The sequence below is a fragment of the Monodon monoceros genome, unplaced genomic scaffold (assembly GCF_005190385.1).
Source record: "Monodon monoceros isolate NGI ecotype Baffin Bay Population unplaced genomic scaffold, NGI_Narwhal_1 Super_Scaffold_20, whole genome shotgun sequence".
Lineage (NCBI taxonomy): Eukaryota > Metazoa > Chordata > Mammalia > Artiodactyla > Monodontidae > Monodon > Monodon monoceros.
The window spans coordinates 86,087,430-86,101,514 of NW_021703777.1; the positions used below are offsets into that span (position 1 = coordinate 86,087,430).

At 42.1% G+C, this 14,085-nt stretch overlaps 1 protein-coding gene across 3 annotated transcripts in view; it reads left to right on the top strand.

The window, feature by feature from the left end:
* The window catches only part of CCDC149 (coiled-coil domain containing 149), a 97,361-nt gene that overhangs the window by 24,733 nt on the left and 58,543 nt on the right, over nucleotides 1-14,085 (top strand). For all 3 annotated transcript variants that reach the window (XM_029235315.1, XM_029235316.1, XM_029235317.1), the window contains exons 2-3: nucleotides 8,435-8,596; nucleotides 10,063-10,101. In XM_029235315.1, coding sequence (XP_029091148.1) covers nucleotides 8,435-8,596; nucleotides 10,063-10,101 — 201 coding nt within the window. The remainder of the gene's footprint in view (nucleotides 1-8,434; nucleotides 8,597-10,062; nucleotides 10,102-14,085) is intronic.

Here is a 14,085-nt window from a genome sequence, read left to right on the forward strand (position 1 = left end):
GTAATAACAATGAATGCGGATACAGCACTTACTATTTTAAATGTTTCACATATGCAAATTCTTTTAATTCTCACATCTGCCCTGTGAAGATACTATAATTATACCCATTTAATAAATGGGGAAACTGAGGCATGGAGAGGCTAAGTAATTGATAGCTAGTGAGTGGCAAAGCCAAGATTTGAACTCAGGCATTCCAGCTCTTTCTGCCATGCTCCCAACCGTTACTCTAAACTCCTTTTCTCTGTGTTCTGGGAGCTTTGTTTTCATCTCTTTATAGAACTTAACATACTATAGTTAGTAAGTATTCATGAATGATGATTTGGCCACTTACTATCATCTATTATTATCTATTTTATTGTAATAATTATTATGACTATAAAAAAGTACCAGGTACCATTGTAAGTTTATAGACATTTATGTCTCCCCAGCCAGGAATGTGTGCCTCAAGTTGGTAATGTGAAAGTTGTGCTGAACTTGGAATGAGAAGAATCCCCAGTTTAGGTTTAACTCTGGGGCCTACTAGCCAGCCTTGGATAAGTCAGTTCACCATTCTGAGTCCCAGTTTCCTCATCTGTAGAATGAGGGGCCTGACTTAGATCATTCCTGAGGTCTTCCCTAGCTGTGAGTTTGAGAATCTGTAAAATGGGTACCATACCACGTGTGTCACAGGTATGGTGAAGATGTAGTAAGATTGAATTTTCTCATTCACCAGCTATGCACTATGTGCTGTTTTCAGCACTGGGGATCTGGGATGAAACAGCACAATTCTTGCTGCCATGGAGCGGGACATGTTGAAAGTAGATCAATAATTAGTTATGTAAACTCAAGGTCAAGTAGTAAGTGCTGTGAAGGAAGGTAACACAGTATAAGGGGATTGAGAGTCTGCGTGGTGGCAGAGCTTCCTGAGAAGGAGACATTACAACAGAGATTTGAACGAATCCAGGGAGGAAGCCACACAATCTAAGCAGAGGGCAGTGCAAAGGTCCTGAGGTTGGAATTGGCTTGATGTGGTCAAAGCTAGCAAGGAGGCTAGTGAGGGTGGAGAGCAGTGAGCAAGGGGGAGTGGAAGGACTTTGGATTTTGCTTTAAAGGTGATGGGAGGCCATGGGGGAGTTTGAGCTACCACATGTTGCCATCATTTGAAAAGCATCTTTCTCGTCACTACTTGGAAAATAGACTGTAGGTGGGTAGAAGCAGGAGGTAGAAATAGGAGGCTAAGGCCACTGTCCAGTCAGGAGATGATGGTGGCTTGAAGGAGGGTGACAGTGGTAGAAGTGGGTGAGAAGTATTCGAATTCAATATGTCTTATGAAGGTAGTGCCCATAGGATTTGCTGATGAATTAAATGAGGGCTGGCAAAGAAAGAGAAGAGGCAAGGATGCTTCCAGGGTTTTCATGGAAAACCAAATATGGTTTGTACCACTTATTTACCAAGAGGGAAGTTTCGGGGCGGGGCAGGTCCGAGGGAATATCAAGGGTTCAGTTCAAGATGCCTCTGAGATGTTCAGATAGAGTTACACATTGGATAGCAGAGCAAGAGGTACAGATGAGAGGTCTGAGCTGTGATATCAGTTTGGGTGAAATCAGCACAGAGATGAGAGTGAAAGTCATTGGACCGCATGAGATCACCTTGTTGCAGGGCTGGGCAGGGGTAGAATTCGAGTTCGCCGAGAGGGCTAGGGCCTGAGTCACAACTTAGACAATTATGAGTTCAAGTGCTCTTTGAAAATTAAAGTGTCTCATGCCCGTGATGCAGCTGCTAAAGACCCCAGTGTGGTGAACTGCCCATCAGCCGACACTCGGCTAGCCAGAGCACTTGGGACATGGAGTTGGCTGACCACTGAGCAGGACTCTAGGTGGCCTGTATCTCCTCAGCCGCTCCCCATGGACTATGATTGAAAAGGCCCCAGGAGGGCTGCCTGTCTTCCAAACAGGGTCTCAAAATACTATGAATTAAAGTGCATTGCTTTCAGTTACACAATTATCTCCTAGAGTGTCTTGTTAAAAATATAGTTTGACCCAAGAGAGGTAATTGGTGGAATTGCTAATAATTTAATTGGTACCAATATAGAGTACTAAAAACAGCCTGGAATTTGTAGTTAAGAGCCCTAGTTTGAGCTGACAGTTGTTAGCTTTTTGACTCTGGGAAAGACAATCTCAGCTATCTTGTCTGTAAAATGGGAAAAGCAGTTTTTGTCACACTTATCATATAGTGTTGGCCATCGAACGAGAGAGTCTTTGGGAGAATGTTTTGTAAGTTTTAACTGCTGTAAAAATAATGAGAACATTTTTTTGTTCAAAAATGAGAAATTTTGAGAACATTTTTTTGTTCAAAAATGAGAAATTTTGAGAACATTTCCAAAGCCAAATTTTAGCATAGTACGTTGAATTTCAAGCTCATGGTAATCTCAGTAAGGTGGGCAGAGCAGGTATTAATTAATCAGAATTGTGCTTCAATCCCAAAGAACTGGTTAATTATTTCTATTACATAATGGCTTTTATTCGGGTGCCTTTTATACCTACTCATCTCTCAAAACTCATTTCAAGCATCATCTCCTCTGTGTAGCTTTTCTTTCCTGCCCAATACCTACCCCCCAGCCCCCATCTTGCCTCTCTTAATGCCTTTTACTAACTATTTGTTGAATGAATGAATGAATAAATGTGCAAAGTGGCTTATTATAGAAGAGTCATTTCCAAACTTGTAAAACGGCAGTCCACCATAAATGTGTGAAAACATACATATATGTATGTTTATTCGTATACACGTATGCAAAAAGAAAAGTTTCAGGAAGCAATGCTTACCTTTACTGCATGGGATTCACGCTATTTTCTGTTCCTTATTTTTTAAAGAAAATGAGGGTTGCAACTGAACTGATTTCACTACCCAGACTAATGTATCGTGACCCACAATTTGGAAGACACTATTATGGAAGATGCTGGCAGCTGGGAGCCTTGTTCTTTGCAACTGGGCAAGTCACTTGGGTTATCTGGGAGGTTTTTTTTCCACTCCAGCATTCATGCTAATTCTCAAGAATAAAGGCATTGTGAGGTGATGGGAATAGGCACGTAAGCACTGTGGCAGCTTGAACATTTACTGCATTACTGCATATAACACACTTTTGGTTTTTCCTGGCCTACATGAGGAAGTCAAAATCTAATAAATTCTTAGGTTTTGGACAATTGCTGCTTGAGAAAGATTTGATTTTAGTCACCAGTATGTCTTTGAGACTATACAGAGATTTGCAAGGGTGACTTTCAAATAATAGGCAGGTTCCATATCTGAAATCCTTGGGCCCCAGATATGTTTTAGAGGCAGGAGTTTTGGTGTCTGAAAGGAAATGTAATAAGTGTACTGTATATCGTGTATCAACCCCAGTAGAGTTCTGGGCAGCAGCTGGAAATCAAACACATTGATTTGTCTTCAGCAAATGTATGAATATTCACAATCAGTGGCATAAAGACAGTAAAAACCCTCACATAGGCTGAGGTCACTGACGGGATGCGAACACATTTTCAGTTTTCAAAACTTTAGGGGTTTCAGAAAAACCCATAAGGAATTGTGGAAGTTATATTTTGTTATCCAAGTATCATGTTTTTCCATTTCAAAATCCCCAGGACCATTTATCCCTTTAGGAGACCAAATGCTTGGCTCAGTGCCTAACACATAGAAGGCACCCAGAAAATATTTGTTGAATGAATGATTAAGAGCAACTACAGCTTATAGAAAATTGTTAGGACCAAGCCACTTTTGAGAAAACAGCCTCTAGTTTTATCCCATGTCATTTAAGTGGATGGAAACCTTGTTGCCTCTACTTGGCTCCCTCAGGAGGAGCAGAGGGGAGAGATGCTCGTGGATTCTTTGTTTATTTTTTCCTTCTTTCTTCAGGCCTTGCATCTAGTTTTAGAAGGGGGTGGGTCAAGAGATTCTAGGTATAAAAAGTAGCCAAATTTAAAATTCCCTTTTCTTAGCTTCCCTATGCTGAAAATACCAACTAGATGTAGTAACCAATTCCATGAATACTCTGGTTGTCTTTTCACTGAGTGCTTGGTTTGTCAGGAATTGGGGTTCCACAGGCTTGGCTGTACAAAAACCTGGGCTCGAATTCTAGCTCTGCCAAACCCTTGGCATATTACGTAAACTCTTTCAGTCTCACTTTCTCATTTAGAAAATGTACATGATAATAACACAGTAACCCCATTATGGTTTTGTGAGGATTAAAGGAGATTATACATGGAAAGCATTTGCCATACAACTTTCATTTTTGTTATTAATAGTAATAATAATAGTGATAATGTTATTCCTCTTCATCATTGTGGTAACTCAATAGAAGCACAGAGCAGGGGCAGATATGATCTCTATCAGCCTTCCTACCCTTACACTTTGCTATGGACTGTATTAGTCAGGATGGGCTAAGTTATGCTCTGATAACAAACACCCCCAAAATCTTTGTACCTTAAAAGTACAAAAGTTTATTTCTGGATCACACAAATTTCTCTGTGGACCCAAATGACTCTTCAGGGCAGTTGTCTGCTGTGCCGGTTCCATGATCCAGGTTCTGCTGGTAGTTCATACCTTGACTCTTGGGAGCTTCTACCCTGGAAGTGACTCATGTTCCTTCCAGTCCCTCTCTATTGGATAAAGCAAGATACATGGCTCTGCCTTACTCCAAAGCAATGGGGAAGAATAGTCCTTCCGAGCGCCTGCAAGGAAAGGAGAACTAGAAATACTGGAGAGGGGCACTAATGTTGACCACTCAGACATTTAGCCTCTTCTCACTCTATTGTAAATTGGTATTGCAAACACAGCTTCAGCCCCAGCACCCTTTCCAACCAGGTGGCTGCCCTGAAGCCGCAGCTGTCTGGAGATTCTGGAACTGCCACTGCTGCTGGTGATATGTGGAAATCATTGAGCTGGCTCTGCCCTAGACAAGGCAGAGGAAGCAACTTCTAGGTGCTTGAAGTGAGTCATACCTCCTGGCCTGGAGCCCCTCCCCGCAGTGCTCTCCCCAGCACCCCAGTGATATTGGATGGGATGTTAAAATCATGGGTTCCTCAAGTTGGAGGGCACTCTGGGAACCCCACTCATTTTCCAAGTGTGGAAACCGAGGCCCAGGCAGTGTGACTTCGTTTTGTTCCTTGCGTTCTGTGGCTTTCCCGGGGTCCCAACGGTTCATGATTAGCCCATTGGTAGACTTATATCTGGACAGAGGCCTCCGGACTCTGCCTGATGATTTTCTGCTGTCCACCCCCTCCATCGTCTACACTTATTCATCCTCCTTTAGAAGCGGAAACGTCCCAAGCGCAGTGACTTGGCTTGTCTCGCTTTCTCTTCTATTTCCGGTCCCTTCTAAGGCTGAGGCCGAGTCCATGCATTTGCTGGTTGTCCAGAGCTGCCAACGGAAAAGGATCTTCAACACCTTTTTCTCCCTTTCCAGGCTTTTGCTTGTTTGTTTCCAATTGGAGGGATAGAAAATGGGACAATTTAGCAGTTGCCACCACAGGGACTAAACTGTCACCATTTTAGAATAATAACAAGAAATTCCATCCCATTGTCTGGTAACACTCCCACTGCCCCCCCCATACACATCCCAGAGTTTCTATTGATATTTTAATGAGACTCTGCATGTTTAGACTCTTTGGCCAGATGGTAAAATGTAGTCTGTGCTTGTACTTGTTCAGACCCCTCTGTGCTGTAAAAGGTGGCTCTGACAACCCTGGAATGGCTCTGAGACGGAGCCTTGCCCTGAGCTTCTGAGCTGCCGCTGGCCTATCAGTCCCTCCAGACTATTTTAATTGTTTCTAACTTTTGAGACACCATGAAACTGGAGGCCTCCAGGGCTTGGGTTTTCAAAGTATAGATGGAGTAAGAATCACCTGTGCCGTGTGCTAACTGCAGATTTCTGAGCCAGCCACCAGAGATTCATGATTCAGGCAGTATGGGGGTGAGCTGAGGGCGACTAGTCTGAGCTGGGACCCAGGAATCTGCACTTTCACAGGCATCCCAGGGTGATGTAGAGCAGGGCTCCTTGTGGATGCTGCCACGCGAGGGTGGCAGGACTACAGGGGAGGATGTCCCATCTTCAGCCAGAGCACCGCCCCTTTGAGCTGTTTATAAATGACCTTCAGCCTAAGGTTTGTTCTGCTGATCAAAATAAATGACGTAGAATAACATTTTTGAAATTCACTGGTCTAGACCACACTAAGCAAAAGGAAGAACAGTCCAGCAGTGGCTTTCTAAAGACCGCCCTTTTCTTGGTGTGGCTTCATCTTCTATACAGAATCAGTTTCTTACCCTTTGATGGAGCTTATAATTGTCCTGTTTTCATGCCCTAAGGAGACCCGAAGAGCAGTGATGCCACTCCTCAAACCCCAGGTCACTGGGTCTTAGCAGAGGGCTCTGTGCCTGTTCATCTGCCAGGTGTCTTAGACCCAGAGGGGATGGAGGCCTATTGCTGCCCTTTAAGCAGCTTGCAAGGCCCTGTTTGGACCATGCCTTGGGAGAGAAACGGCTTCTCTCTTGGACCATAAGAGATTGCAGTTCAAGGTCAGGGAACCTGAATTCTACTTTGCCCATAAGTGGTGACCCTTACCTGGTCCCCTTCAGTAGACTGGATGTGACTCTAATCTTGCCTGCTGTACTGTACAATGCCTCCACACTATTGGCGATTTTCTTCCCCAAAGTTGGAAGACACGGACTATTTTTGAGGCCTTAGATTTGGATCTGATACATTGAAGGGACAAAGGTGACTGTTTTTGTGCCACCAATGCCAATAGCACTGTCAACCGAGGCCGCTGATCACAGGCAAAGAACTGAAGGCACAAGGGCAGCTCTGTTAAACTGTGTGTAAATGGTATTTTTTCCTGTGAAATCTCAATACCTCCCTTAGGACATTGCAGTTCAGGTTTTTGGGCTACTCTCCTCTGATATTTACTCGTTGGGGATTTTACTCTTGAGAAATCGCTGTGGCAACAGAACCGTTTGCCTCCACGAAGACGATGTCAAAGTGTTAAAACCCAGGATGTTTTAAGGCAGGATTCCAGCCTCATTACTGCCAGGAATAAGATTCATCCAAGGTGGAGGTGTCCTCTCTTAGAACTCAAATCCGTCTCAGAATGGCTTTTCTTCCCCCTTTGTTTTTGAAGCTAAGCAATTACTTTTTTTTTTTTTAAGGAAAAAAAATGTGCTAATGCACAAAACTCTCTTTTTCCCCTTTCATTTATTTGAAATTGAACTTAACAAAGTCAGTTCCAAGCAAGCACTATATATGAGTAATGCTTTTTGTCCATGAAAGAGCATTGACTCAAATGGTATGGGAGTACTGATCCTGTCTCTGCTTTGTGTGAGCATCCATAATGACAAAGTGCTCGTGTCAGAGTGTATAATGAAACTATAAATTGTTTTCATGAATGCTCTGAATTTGGTCTTTTACGGGGCAAATTCAAAAGCTATTTAAGTTCCACATTTCACATATGTGAATAACACCAGATGGTACTATAGATCCAATAAAAGGACAGAATCCCAGTCGGGCTCACACTGGTCCTGGTGGTGGGTGATAGTCAGGTGAGGGTCGGTCACAGTGTGGGGAGTGGGGAGATGGAGGAACGAAGATATCCCACAACTCTGAGGAAGAATTCCAGCAAGATACACCCAACTTTAGGGGGATAATTCAAAGTGTGACTAAAATACTTAGCTCATAAAATTGGTCTCTGGGTGGTGGGTGTCTGCATTGGAATCATAGGAGAAGGTGCACACCTCTGACCGAATTTATTGAACAAAAATTCTCAGGTGAGGAAATGTCTGCCGGGTTGCATGGGCAGGCACAATCTATTGCAGTTATTTATGGTTCAATTAAATTATCTTTCATTACATTTTTGGTACATTTTTTTATTATAGAAGCCATATAGGTGTGTTCTATAACATGTAGAAAACACAGAAAAGTATAAAGGATAAAAAAAATGCAAATAATTTTGCTCCCAAGAGATAATTCTTAGTAATATATACAATTTTTATTAAATCTTTCCGTGTTATATCATTTGGTAAAATTTTAATAGAACTTTACATCATCTTACCTGGATATCGAAATCCTTTTTTAAATAAAATTTTGGGTCCAACTATCTATTTATTTAGCTATCTGGGTAATTGTCAAAAAGGATTCTGCTTTTTAACTTATTTATCAATTATTTTTCCTGTCTCAGTTGGCCAAAGTTCATGAATGTCCAAGGTTTTGGTTCTGTCATGAGGGGACTATGTCGGGTGCAGTAGCAGCCTTTAGGCTCACATGTCATTGACTGACAAATGATTCTGGGTATACAATCTCTTAAAACAAAAAAGGCAACAAAACCAACTCTGCAGGGTGTGTGAACCCCAGCGCAGGTGAGAGGAGGGAGGCCTGTTGACGGTTCTGAGCAGTCGCCTGCATGTGTTTGTTCTGCAGTACCTGGTGTGTAAAAGAAAGCTGGAGAGTAAGAAGGAAGCCCTGCTGATCCTTTCCAAGGAGCTGGACACATGCCAGCAGGAAAGGGACCAGTACAAACTCATGGCCAATCAGCTTCGAGAGCACCACCAGTCCCTAAAGAAGAAGTACCGTGAGCTGATTGTACGTATTGCGTCACGAAGAGTTCCAAAGTGGAAAAATTAAGACGTGAAAGTCATCACCCTACTTATTCCACGATCCAGTCCCACTTGCTAGTTGATAAGTACATGCTTCCGGATGCTTGCTCTGGCGCCCATGATCTTACACGCATATCTGAATGTGTCTGTGTGTGCCTATTTACTTAAAACTGTATGGAGGTGTTTTTTTTTTAAAAGAGGATTTGTGTTATAAATCTGCACTAATACAGAAGCCACTAGCTGCATGTGGTTATTTAAATTTCATTTTGAATTAATTAGAATTAAATAAAATTGAACACGGTCTCACTTATCACATCTCATGCCCTCAATCGCCATGGGGGGCTGGTGGCTACCGTATGGGACTGTGTTGATATAGAACATTTCCATGGTGGCTGCTATATTGGACAGTTAGCTGTAGGACATGTCCCTCATTGCAGAGAGTTCTATTGGACAGCTTTATATAAATGTTGTTCTAAAACTTGCTCTTTTCGCTCAGCACTTTATTTTGGACATCTCTCTAGGCCATATATACAGATTTAACTCACTTTTTAAAACAGTGCATAGTAATATTTCCATAATTTTTAAACCTTTCCCTTTCCTGGGCAATTAGATTTTCTCTAGTTTTCATATGGCAGGATTTTTAAGGATGCAAATGTTACTGAAATGGAGGATACCAACTGCATAGCGCTACTTTGCATTCTCACTTAGTTTTTTCTCACTGATGCCATCTCTTTTTTAAGTGCTGACACTATTGCTTACGTTTAACCGTCTGTGCTGGGGTCATTGAACTGTCCTGGAACACAGAAGTACAGTAGAAAGATTCCTGAGGTTAAAATAATGTTGACTTGTATGTGGACAGCATCAGATAGAGAAGTACTATTTCCTGAGCATTTATCATTCACCTGACATATTTATGTATTCCCAGATGGCACACGAGGGAGAGAAATTGAATCCTTTTAAGACAAAAAGTCTCATAGGACTAGAAGTTCTCAGTTAATTTTCTTTTATTTTGAGCATATCCTATCCCCACCCCCCAAATTGTTCTGCCCATAGAGAAAACTCAAGTATGTGTGTGCATTGTATGTGTCCATTACTATTCCTCTGGATCTATTTAAAAGAGGAGCTCAACTCAAACCAAATGAAATACTATTTCTGTTTAGGCTCTGCTCAAAAGTAATTTTGATAAATCCAGTTTATTTATTTGGCTCACATAGGTTTAGAAAATATACAGATTGGTCCTAATTGGAAGTGATTCCTTAGAGGTTTTCCCAAAATGACTGTGGTTCAGTTTATAGTTTAAAATTTTTAAAGTATATTTGAGTTTGGTTCAGCACATTGTTGGTTGCAGGGGGCGGGAGAGGGGAGGGTCTGAATTTAGTTCATAGTTCGGTTCAATTTCTTGAATCTACACGCATCTAATTTTTAAAAAATAAAACACTGGTTTCTTTGTAGGATGGAGATCCATCACTTCCCCCTGAAAAGAGGAAACAGGTAAGACTTATTCCTGATCTTTGACAACTCTCAGAATGTTCGTATTGATGCCTTTCAACAACTGGGGGATTAGGGAATCCCAAAATGTATAGAGAAATCTTCTAACTTCCCAGAATCATTTTGTATTACTGGGGGGAGTGGGTGCTAGAGAAATACTGCCTACAGAGAGGGCCTAAGGACTGGGCGAAGGAAACGCAGTGAAGTCTAACAGGGTGGAAGAGGGCACGCCAGTTGACTGTGCTCCCTTTCTTGTTGGGACTCCTTTTAGAAAACCACAAGTTGAGAGCACACTGCTAGAGGACTTTAGCTTACTGTTCTGTGGATGGATGCCGTTCTGCTATTCAGCTCCTGCCGCTTCAGACTTTTAAAAGCCATCTCACTAAAACTCATAAGCCATTTATGTTCTTTTCTCCTAAATGGTAACCAACATCGTTTATTGCATATCCATTTTCCCCACGGATTTTGGAGGCCCACTTTTAGCAATGGACAAATCCGTGTGTGTGTGTGTGTCTGTGTGTGTGTGTGTGTGTGTGTGTCTGTGTGTCTTTCTGTTCTGTTCCACTGAGCTTCCTGTTTTGTCCTGTTTGTACCACATTATTCTGTTTTTTGTTTATAATACTTGTAATAATACCTGTTTGGGCTATTCTCCTTCCCTTTGCTCTTTCTTTTCAGATGTTTCTTGTTTCTTTTTTTAGATATAACTGACAAATACTTTATCAAGTCCTCCTCTGATTCCCCCTCCAAACCCATCCCTATTGGTATTTTGATTGGGGTTTTGTTAAATGTATAGATCAATATAGGGACAGTTAATACTTTTATAGCATTATGTCCAGGAATATCGTACATCAAATTTTTTAATCCGGTTGCATGCATATATATAGATATATTGCGTTTTAACACTTTCCTCAACTTTACAATTGTTCTGTACTGACATACCCTGACTTACAGTCTTTTATGGGCTTGAGGGGAGCCTGGATGATGGTGATGTTAGTGCTGTGTGTACCATGTTATGGGAAATGCTCTGCATCAGAACAGGACTTCAAAACTGGTGGATGAAAATAAGGACGCAGGAATTGTTTGCTGTCTTCATAGCTGTAAAGGCTAAGACAACATCCTGTTTTTGTTCATCGATCATATACCTGGCACAGCATATAAACTCCTTGGATTCATTACCTTGTGATTTTTGATGCTGAATAAACAGTAGACGCGCATGCACACATATGCGCATGCGCGCGTGCGCGCGCACACACACACACACACACACACACACACACACAGACACACGACGTTCACCTTTAAATAACAACTCAGTCCTATGGCTATCCTTTCAGTCATTCAGTTCTGCTCACTCCCGCACTCCTTTCCTATTTTATTTGATTATTTTGTAATGCTCCAGGTTTGATTTAAAGTCAAAATTTTCTATGGAGCTAATTGATTTTTTTTTTTTTTTTTTCTAAACAAAATGACACGGAAAGTTAGCATAAATGTTTAAAAATTGGGATCCTTAATGTGGAATTGCTAATGTTTTTGTTTCTGTGTTTTTGGTGGCTACGAGCCGTCATCTTTGCTGCGATTTTAGAGTTTGTTAGTATTCATGAAGGAGTTTTACAGTGTAAGTGGATTCACGTTCCGTGACTTTATAATAAAAAATTTACATTGACTGAAGAGAATCTGATGAATTCCAGTAAGCCTGTCAAGCTGCATTCTTACAGCTCTAAAAAACAAACAAACAAAACAAGTTCGATGTCCTTAGCGCTGGCTTTGTAGCTTTTAATATGGCATTTGGTTTCTGTCCCTTTAGGATTTAGTGCGGTGGCGTAAGCTTGCTCTGCACTCTTCCTGCCTGGGATGGATGACATAGGACGGGCTGGGGTGCAAGTGACAGAAATTCTAAGCTGCTGAATCAATAAAGGAATCGATGCCCTTGCATAACCACAAGTTGAGAGGTAGTGGAGGTCTCAGATGCTGTACTGTCATCATGTACTCATTCTCTCCTCTCTACCACACTTAGCAAAGAAAAATACAGGATACCCAGGTGAATCTGAATTTCAGATAGACAATGAACACTTTTTTAGTATAAGAGTATGTACCATGCAATATTGGCGACCTACTTATGCTAAAACATTATTGATTATTTATCTGAAATTCACATTGAGCTGGGCATCCTATATTTTATCTGACCACTCTACCGTTATGCCGATTTTAACGTCAGCTTCCTCTTGAACTTAACATCAGCTTTCCTCGGAGCAGGAAAGGCAGGAAACCCAGCCTTGGAATGTGAGTCCTTCCCTCCAGTTTCATTGGGCCATTGTAGGACGTACTCCCATTCCTGGTCTACTAACATGCACTGGGAGGGTACTATACATTAATTGGCTTAGATTAATCACCTGGGATAGAAGGGCTTAGGGAGCCAGCAATGCCACCCGCCAAACTAATTGTGTGGCCTTGGGAAGATTCCTTTGGGTGTCTGAGACTCAGCTTTCACATCTACGAAGTGGGAATAAATATGGTACCCACCACATAGTGTGGCTGTGAGCAACAAATGAGATAACGTACGCAAGTAGAGTCCTTAGCACAGTGCCTGGCACCGGGTGAGCGTCAATAAATATTTATCATCTTCTCTTCCTTATCATCCCTTTCTTTCTTAATCAATCATATATTAATGTGCTGTTGTCAGGACCCTTTTGGCTACCCTTGGCAGCTTGAAATAGCTTGGGCCAAAGAAGAAGTTCCTGGCTCATAGGGCCTCAAAAGGGTTGGGTAAGCAGAAATACAGCCAGGCCTCAGGACCAGCTACCACCTGGACTCAGGTGCCCCCAGCTCTCTCCTCTGCCCTCAGCATTCTCTGTGTCAGCTGTCATTTCTTTTTCTGGACCTGCTTTCTCTGTAGAATAGGAAACGTGGCTGCTGGTCACATGAGGGCTACAGACCCCACGTCTTTGACCTGTAGGAAAAAGCTGCTCCCTGAATCCCAGGGGAGAGCTCGCCTAGGCCAGGCTCAGGCCAGGGGTCCATTCGAGTCAGCTGGGCATGGCCAGGCATCCTGTAGATACAAGGCTGCTTCTACTCTTGTCATGTTGACGGGGTGCTGGGTAGACCATGTGTTAACCATCTGCTGTACATGCCTTCTTGAGAGAGTCTTGGAATGATAGATAATAACGATGGCAGCCAGTGTTTCTGAATGCTCACTCTTGCAGTCTGTCAGACCCTGTGCCCAGCATTGCACTGTGGATGATCCCATTTAATTCCCGCACAACCATGGGAGTCGGCGGTTATTATTATGATTGCCATCAGACAAATGAGGAAATTTAGGCCTATGATGGTCAAGTAAATTACCCAAGGGAAATAACGTAAGTAATTGGTGGAGCCAGAGTTCAAAGTCGTGCAGTCCACTCAGAGCTCATGCTTAGAACTCGCTTCGTAGCTCGGGCAACCAGACCTTCCATTTACTCAGGATCATTGCCATTTTTACCTCTTGTCCTGGCATAATCTGTATTAGTGCTCCCTGTACTATCCAAAGTGTCTTGGTTTGGATGATAAATAATATAGTCACCTTAATTCTAGTAGGGATGCTATGAGCAGACAATCAACAAAATGATTAAAATATATAGGATGTTAAATGGTAAACAGTGCAATGGAGAGAAAAATATAGCCCAAAGCCAGGGAGGGAATTCTGGCTTAGTAATGGAAGAAACGTCTCAATTAACAGTGGAGGAAAAGTTCCAGTATTTGGAAAAATAATCTTACCTGTTTAAAATATATGTTTTCAGATTTTATTTACATATAGTTAGTTTATTTATAAAAGCATGGGGTTGGTTTTTGGATGAGTGAGGGGGAGTGTTAAGATGTCCTCTTCATTAGCTCAGCGTGGGGAAGAAAATGCACCATTGAATTTGCAGGCACTGGTTACAATGAAACTTTCCATTTAGCCTGAAGCAGACAGCTTTGGCATCCGTGTATCCGGTACCGGAAAGGAGAGGCACA